The 8,909-nt window shown below is 45.1% G+C and overlaps 1 protein-coding gene across 1 annotated transcript; it reads right to left on the reverse strand.

The window, feature by feature from the left end:
• Positions 1 to 5,465: 5,465 nt before the first annotated feature.
• LOC112427673 (small ribosomal subunit protein uS15-like) lies at positions 5,466 to 5,951 on the reverse strand. The gene has a single exon (XM_071099255.1). It carries the CDS (start codon positions 5,949 to 5,951, stop codon positions 5,466 to 5,468), a length of 486 nt encoding a protein of 161 aa, XP_070955356.1.
• Positions 5,952 to 8,909: the final 2,958 nt, after the last annotated feature.

Below are 8,909 nucleotides of genomic sequence, written 5' to 3' on the forward strand. Positions count from 1 at the left end.
TTGCTCTGTCACCTAGGCTGGAGTGCAACGGTAGGATCACGGCTCAATGCAGCCTCGACCTCCTGGGCTTAGGGAATCCTCCTGCTTTGGCCTCATGAATAGCTGGGACCACAGGCACCACCACACCCAGCTCATTTTTTAATTTTTCTTTTGTAGAGACAAGGGCTTGCTATGTTGCCCAGGCTGGTTTCGAACTCCTGGGCTCGGGCAATCCTCCTGCCTCAGCTTCCCGAGGTGTTGGGATTACAGGCGTGAGTCACCGCACCTGGCCCTCAGCCATGACCCTGCGTCTGCCTGGTTCTTACCCAGAGGTCTCCTCTGGGTTCCAGTCATGAGACGACATGCTGAAAGCAAACTAAGAAGAGCTGGCTGACCTTCTGACCCTGCCTGCTCTCATCTCAGCCCTGCCACTTTTTAACTGAACGACACTGACCAAGTGTCATAAATATGTTTAATACAGTGGCTGCCTCAGCATCCATTTTCAGGCCTGATCTAAGTTGTCTGAAGCCCAGTCTCACTGTATCACCTCTAGTCTGGGTAACACTTGTCCTCGCTGAGAGGTTGTTTGTAATGCGGCCCATTTATTCTTCATCCCACTGACCCAGAACCCACACATCACACAGCTGCTGACCATGATAAAACCTAATGGCCAACACCAGAATCCTGTAAATAAGCCCCGCTTCGCACGTGTTCTTTTTGAATCCGCCGAGCCACACCCCCACGGGAAAGCCCCAGGACAAGGCTTCAGGCCCTCCCTCTGCTCTCTGGCTCCCCACGGCCTCCAGACTCCCCCTCGGGCTCGCGCCACTCGCCAGACCGCTCTGGGATGGAAGTAAGAGATTTCTTCTGTTCATGCGTTTTGTTTTTGCCTCCTCCTTGTGCCTCACCTGACACCTTAGAACCTACCTTTCCCCCTGGCCAGGACTCTCCCAGAGAGTGACTGGCTTCTGGTCCCCTCCAAAGAGAGACCTCAAGACTAAATTAGACATCTAAATATATAAATCACAACATCACGTTATTTAACCTTCCTTAACTTCTGTAACCTCATCAGGAAAAAAATGCCTATTAATATTTATCCCAGCACTTTGGGAGGCTGAGGCAGGCGGATCAGGAGACCAAGAGATTGAGACCATCCCGGCCAACATGGTGAAAACTCATCTCTACTAAAAATACAAAAATTAGCTGGGCGTGGTGGTGGACGCCTCTAGTCCCAGCTACTCTGGAGGCTGAGGCAGGAGAATTGCTTGAACCCGGGAGGCAGAGGTTGCAGTGAGCCGAGATCATGACATTGCAATCCAGCCTGGTTACAGAGCGAGACTCTGTCTCAACAAACAAACAAACAAACAAAATTTATAACATGAGATTGTCTTGAAATCCAGAGCCAGGCCTATAACAAGTGCTAAATGAGTGTTCCCTGAGACCATTGTTGTTGTTCTTACCGCTCATCAGTTTTGGGCAAGAGACTTCCCGTCTCTGAATATCGCGTGCCTTGTTTGTAGAATAAGGCTCTAATACTCCCTTGATTCACTTGATAGAGTTTTGGGAATCGCTGTACAATGTAAGGTATGCCCAGGGTGATTGTGCGCCCTGGCTCTGCCCTGTTAGAATGATAAACTATAAGGACATCCAAATTTCCCTTTTTCTAGTGGTCCTATGAAACTCATTTCTTTTCTTACAATGATCGCATGTGTCCTGGTGAGCTGTTGTAAGCTGTTTGCCTATTATTTATTTGTGAGTACAGTACAGAGACTTTGTACTTCTTGTCAGTGCTGCTTTCCAACAGAAGAAGGTGAATTCTAAGAAATAAACCATGCAAGAGTTAAAAACAAAAATCAAAGATGCTTTTTAGGGAGAGAGGTATATAATATTCAGATCACCAGAGATTAAAAATCTAGCACATGAGTCTAGTAGTGCTCAGATCCATACAGTAATCAGATAGACAAGGAGCGGGGACCAGGAAAAAGGCTTTGGGGTTTTGAAGGGAGGGGCTTGGTCTAAACTCCTCGGCTCTTATTCCACCCAGAGGATCACCTGGGCTTGGGCAGTGGAGCAGGTGGGCGCCCTTCTGCATCTCTCTTTGAAAGGTCCACCTGGCAACAAATGGTCTTTGCATTACCAGGAAACCATTTTCTTGCTTTGTCTTCAAAGTTCATTTTGGAATTAACTGTTACCGGTGGAAGAATGTCTCAGGCTTTAATAGTTGACCTCAGAACAGTAGGGTACCTTGCACACAAGCCTTTTGGTGTTTAAAAATGCTCAGATTTTTGTACTTTGAGAGGTAAATCCACTTTATTTTAACATGGCTGAAAGTTACATTTTCTTTAAATCAAAATCATAAAGTTATCTGATTCCTCTGGGAAAAATGTACAAAGTGATCTGATAGTGTTCAGCAGTTGCGCGACCACTTACTCGGGTCTTTGGTCTTGAAGGTTTAAATTATCTGGACTTCAGCTTCCTCACAGTGGTTGTAAAGCTGAAATGCACTCATATATGAAAGCTATCCACTGTCATTAGCATTTCAAAATGGGAAGAAATTGGATTTTAAGACATTCTGGGAAACAAGTGTTGTCCATTCCTACATTTGTGCTGCAACAAATACACCCAAATTCCTTTAAAAAAAAAAAAAAAAAGGTTCTTCCTCCCTCAAGTATCATTAAGTACATCTAATAATGCACTAGGCAACATGGTTATTAGCAGTTTAAAAAAATGAATTGTTCTTTTATTCCTTATGTATTTATTGGGTATTTTATTTAGATTTCTAAACATGGAGGATGATACATTTAAAGGTGGTGGTCTAACCAGTTGTAAAGCTACTTAGTTGAATGAAATTCCAATTTCATTGTGTTTTATCTTTACCCACTTTTCTGTAAAAGGCCTCCACTGGCCAAATTTGGGACAATGTGAGCATCAAATAGATAATAGGAAAGGATTAGAACCCACTGATAAAGTAAAAAAACAAAACCGTAAGCCAATGCTAATAGAAATAAATAAGTGAAAGAGGAAACCCGTTCTCCAAGGAGTCGTGGTTCCTTTTAGTGGCCGGTGGTATTAATATCTGAGCTGCATTTTACTTTCGTACACCTGTATTCATTTGACCCTAACATTTTTATTTTGTTAGCAAGATTACATTTAATGAGATAAAACTTAGTGTTTTATCTTTATATTATTTTTATCACAAAATTACTTGTATCAAATTTGATAATAGGAAATCAACTTCATTTTTTGAATGTATTTGCAAATAATTGAAAATGTATTTTAAAGCTTTAGTTTAAAGCATAAGTAGTGCTCATTTTTTTCAGTTGGATTATCTCCTACCCTCCCTCTTCCTTTCCAAATTCTACTGAAAAGATTGATTACAGCTCAATAATCAATAGTAGCATTAACACACTGGAGGTAGGGGGTGCCATCAGCAATGTGGAATTTCCAGATTTAATGTCAATGGAAGTAAACTGACAATAGAACCCAGCTAGAGGGATCTCTAGTCCACTTCAGGCAATAAAAAGCACCTATCAAAAAAGTGAAATTTTTTTCTTACAAAATGATGGAACAGGCCGGGTGTGGTGGCTCACACCTGTAATCCCAGCACTTTGGGAGGCCGAGGTGGGTGGATCACCTGAGGTCGGGAGTTCGGGACTAGCCTGATTGACATGGAGAAACCCCGTCTCTACTTAAAAAATACAAAATGAGCAGGGCGTGGTGGTGCTTGCCTGTAATCCCAGCTACTTGGGAGGCTGAGGCAGGAGAATCGCTTGAACTCAGGGGGCGGAGGTTGTGGTAAGCCAAGATCGCGCCATTGCACTCCAGCCTGGGCAACAAGAGCAAAACTCCATCTCAAAAAAAAAAAAAAAAAAAAAAAAGATGGAACAATACCAAGATGGGAAGCAGCAGTCCCCAGCAATTGGCTGGGCCAATCTTCCACCCCACACATCTTAGCTCTAGCTATTAACTGACCTCAAGGATCACCAGATATTGAAAGAAAACTAATTGCATGGGAGAAGTAACAGACTCAGCAGAAAGAATACTCTCAAGGATACATAATCAAAGAAGAAACTAGAATAAAACTCTAAAGGAAACATAGATATCTCAGATTTGGAAGGATCTCCATCCATTTTTTTTTTTTTAATTTCTGTGATTTCAGTTCTTGGAAATCAAAAGTATTGCTGAAATAAATTTGCTGGGCATTACTTTTTTTTTTTTTTTTTTTTTGAGATGGAGTCTTGCTCTGTCACCCAGGCTGGAGTGCCGAGGCGTGATCTCAGCTCACTGCAACCTCTACCTCCCAGGTTCAAGCGATTCTCCTGCACGCCACCACGTCCAGCTAATTTTTGTATTTTTAGCAGAGGTGAGGTTTCACCATGTTGGCCGGGCTGGCCTCAAACTCCTGACCTCAGGTGATCTGCCCACCTTGGCCTCCCAAAGTGCTGGGATTACAGGCATGAGCCACCACACCCAGCCTGGGCATTACCTTTATAACAACTTTTTATTAAAGTATCTTTTGGCCAGGAGTGGTGGCTCACCCGTGAAATCCCAGAGCTTTGGGGGGCCAAAGTGGGTGGTACACCTGAGGTCAGGAGTTCGAGGCCAGCCCCGCCAACTTGGTGAAACCCCCACCTCTACTAAAAATACAAAAATTACCTGGGCGTGGTGGCGCATACCTGTAATCCCAGCTACTTGGAAAGCTGAGGCAGGAGAATCACTTGGACCTGGGAGGCAGAGGTTGCAGTGAGCCAAGATTATGCCACTGCACTCCAGCCTGGTGATACAGCGAGACTCTGTCTCAAAAAATAAAAATGAATAAATAAAGTATCTTTTAAGGTGCTTTTTTCTTCCCTGGTTTTTGCAATTTAAAAATTTAGATAAAATTTATATAACATAAAACCATTTTAAATTATACAACTCAGTATTTTCTAATATATTAACAATGTTGTGCAACCATCATCTTTATCTAATTCCAGATATTTCTGTCATCTCAGAAAGAAACCTCATACCCATTAGCAGTCACTCCCAATTTCTCCCTTCCCTCACCCCCTGGCAACCATTAACCTACTTTTTATTTCTATGGATTTGCTTATTCTGGACATTGCATATCAATAGAATCAGACAACACTTGGCTTTTTGTGTCTGACTTTTTTCATTTAGCATAGTGTTTTTGTGGTTTGTCCCCTTTGTGGCATATGTCCGTACTTCATTCCTTTTTTATGGCTGAGTAATACTCCACTATTTGAATATACCAAACTTTGTTTATCCATTCATCAGCTGATGAACATCTGGGTTGTTTCACTTTTTGGCTATTATGAATGATGCTGATGTGAACTTTAAGCTTTTGTGTGGACATGTTTTTTAATTCCATCTAGGAGTGGAATTGCTGAGTCACATGGTAACTCTGTTTACTGCTTTGAGAAACCACTAACCTGTTTTTCACGGTGGCTACGTTATTGGCTTTTGTTACAGTTGTCGTTAAACAATCATTTTATTGCTTGAGTACCTAGACAAATATATGCGACCAGGGCAGAGGCTGTAGATGATTGATATTTCCCACTGGGAGGGAGAATTCGCTTGGTCTTATAGTATCGAGCCAAGTGGTGAATCCAGCTCTCTATCAGCATCAGACGGAATTTAGCATCCTTATTCTTTCTGCTGCTCTCAGGATGTTTTTGAACAGCAACTGCTTTCTTAATTAAATGGTAGAGATCTTCAGGGAGATCAGGAGCAAGTCCCTTAGACTTAAGAAGTCTTAAGACGTTATTGCCTATCACAAAACGTACTTGTGCAGCACCGTGTGAATCTCTCAGGATCACACCGATTTGTGAAGGAGTCAGGCCCTTCTTGGCCAGTCTGTAAATCTGCTCCTTCACGTCATCAGATGTCAACTTCAGCCAAGTGGGGACGCTATGGCAATAGGGCAAAACCAACTGGGACAGGCCCTTCCCAGGAGCATGCATGCAACTCATGATGGCACCAGTCAGGCAGCTAAGGTGTGGCTGCGTTATTAAACGTTCTCACCTGCAACGTAGGAGCGTTTCACCTCCTCCCGTGTTTAAACCTCAGGATTCTCAAGGGTAAAGGGAAAGGACTGCCCAGGCAAGACCTGGAGAAGAAACACCTGTGCCTTTAAAATAGAGAGGACTGGTGACTTATGGCCACTTGGCTTTCCTGACACCACACAGCCACCAACCCTGTCTTGCCAACACCACAGCTGGAGGGCAGGGTGCCCGTCCTAGACTAGGTCAGAGGTCAGCTGTGATCCATCCTCCCTCTGCCTCTTACACAGCTAAATGGTGCTGCTTCTAACCCTCATCACTCAGCTGCTTCTCACCCTAAGGCCTCCATCTGGCACTGTCTGCCATCCAGCTGCTGTTCCAAGTTCTGCTCAAGTAGCTAACAGTGTCACGTTTCTAAACCATGCCTCTTGTAATATTTGAAACTAAGGAGTGGAAAATGTGGGTGACAGTAGTCCATAAGAACCCAGAGCCAAAGCAGTACAATCCCCATGTGGTTAAGCATTCCCTTGGGGGCAGGGTTCGTCCTGCAACCTCCTTGAGCATGGCTTGTGGAAGGACTATGCTTATGATGTACTGGCTACAGCTCTCCAAGTCTGGCCAGTTGAGTAGGGCGTCCCTGAGTCAGAACACCTCCATCTGGATGGTACCTTCCTCTGCAGTACTAACTTCACAGAACTGCTTTTTAGCAACCTTCAGAAGCTCGTCCTGAGGCGCAAGGCTGTGCAAAGCAGCCACATTGCATTGTGATCCTTATATAAGTGCTTCCAGCTGCAAGGCAGGCCACCTCTGTCAGCCAGACTGTCCTCCCCAGTCTGCTGGCTCCGTAGACCTTGGCACCAGGGTGGAAGCCACTCGCCTCCTGCTACACGTTGGCACAGCCGTACACATCAGGCCAGAGGGGTGTGGCTAATGCTGGAGCATTCCAGGCCCCGATGGCCGGGATGTTTTTCCAAGGAGAGGGTGAGAGGGCAAGCAGCTGAGATGAGCTGGGATAGGCGGTTGGGGAGGAGAGGAGCCACCTGGCAACACCATCAGCTCCGAATCCTATGGCCTCCCAGCCTCCCTCCTGACCTGTTTCCTAGATTTCCTTTTTCTCCATGGATATTGAACCTGGTACTGTCCCAGCATGAGCCTTATACTGTGAGTTCTGCTTCTTATTTGACCATCATGTGGTCTTTGGCAAGTTAGCAAGTGTGGTTCACCCAAATACCTCACGGGTGAGGATATGCACGAAGCACTTAGAACACCGTCTGGCACATGGCGCCTATGAAATGCTAGCCACCCTCGATCCTGGGGCTAGCGTCAGGCAGGTCTCATCATGCCAGAAGGGAGCAGGAGACTCCTTTGGGGAGGTGGGACCCTCCATTTTGCTTAAAACCCCGTTTTCATCCTGAGCCTCAGGTAAGGACATTCCCTCGGAGTTGAGCCCATTGAGGCCATTGCTCTTGACTTGGAATGTAATGATAGTGACCTTGACTTCCAGACACAGCCTTGAATATCCGGCATGGGCTTGCCTCCAAGTGTTTTCTGCGTCTGATTTATGAAATATGCCAACTGGGAAGGAAGCTTCTGCTGACCTAATGCTTGCCCATAAAATGTGTTTTTAATAATCAAGTGCGGACCTGATGAATCATAAAGTCATCCTGCCTCTGAGACTAATACAGAGTGGTTCCAGCAGCCCAAAGAGAGGGAAGGGATCATTAGTTTGCACTTATCATCTGCTAAACATAATTGTTTTGAAGATTTGCTTTCTGTGTTTGTTGTTTTTTGTTTGTGTTTTTTTGAGACGGCGTCTGGCTCTGTCTCCCAGGCTGGAGTACAGTGGCGCGATCTCGGCTCACTGCAAGCTCTGCCTCCCGGGTTTACGCCATTCTCCTGCCTCAGCCTCCCGAGTAGCTGGGACAACAGGCACCTGCTACCACGTCTGGCTAATTTTTTGTATTTTTAGTAGAGACGGGGTTTCACTGTGTTGGCCAAGATGGTCTTGATCTCCTGACCTTTTGATCCACCCGCCTTGGCCTCCCAAAGTGCTGGGATTACAGGCATGAGCCACCGCGCCCGGCCTGTGTTTGTATTTTGAAGAGTCACAGGCTAATTGTGCTCTGAACACATGATAAAGAGGAATTCTTCCAGCATTTTGTTTTCTTCAGGAGGAAGAAAATTAATCTGTGGCCCGCATTCCCACTCTTCGCCCTGTGCTAAGGCCATGAAGTCTATTGCTCTCATGACCTTAGGATTATATTTAGTAGCAACACTGACTTTGACTTCCTCGTACAGCCTGGATTCCCTGTTCTGTTCCTACCTGCAAAGCGGGGTCATCTTCTACCTAGCCTCCCTCTCTTGGAAGTGGGACCAAAACTTAGATTCTATGCCATTGAGTAAGTATCCTTTGAGTTGCATTTAAAGGCAACTTGGGAGTGAATTTAAAAACATTTCCTCAGGTCATCATTAGAACTGTGGTTCTCAATCTTGATACACATTAGAATTTTTTTTTTTTTTTTTTTTTTGAGATGGTGTCTCACTCTGTCACCCAGGCTGGAATGCAGTGGCGCGATCTCTGCTCACTGCAACCTCCACTTCCTGGGTTCAAGTGATTCTCCTGCCTCAGCCTCTGGAGCAGCTGGGACTACAAGTGCAGGCTGTCACACCTAATTTTTTTATTTTTAGTAGAGGCTAATTTTTGTAGTTTTCTATTTTTGGTAGAGGTGGAGTTTCACCATGTTGACCAGGCTGGTCTTCAATTCCTGACCTCAAGTGATCCATCTGCTTAGGCCTCCCAGAGTGCTGGGATTACAGGTGTAAGCCACCAGGCCCAGCCACCTGAAGGACTTGTAAAACTAGGGATGGGCGACCAGGTGTAGTGGCTCACTCCTGTAATCCCAGCACTTTGGGAGGCTGAGGCGGGTG

The sequence above is a fragment of the Macaca nemestrina genome, chromosome 7 (assembly GCF_043159975.1).
Source record: "Macaca nemestrina isolate mMacNem1 chromosome 7, mMacNem.hap1, whole genome shotgun sequence".
Taxonomy (NCBI): Eukaryota; Metazoa; Chordata; class Mammalia; order Primates; family Cercopithecidae; genus Macaca; species Macaca nemestrina.

Coding starts and splice junctions, on each gene's coding strand:
- LOC112427673 (XM_071099255.1), bottom strand. CDS start 5,951: ATGAGTTGCATGCATGCTCCTGGGAAGGGCCTGTCCCAGTTGGTTTTG.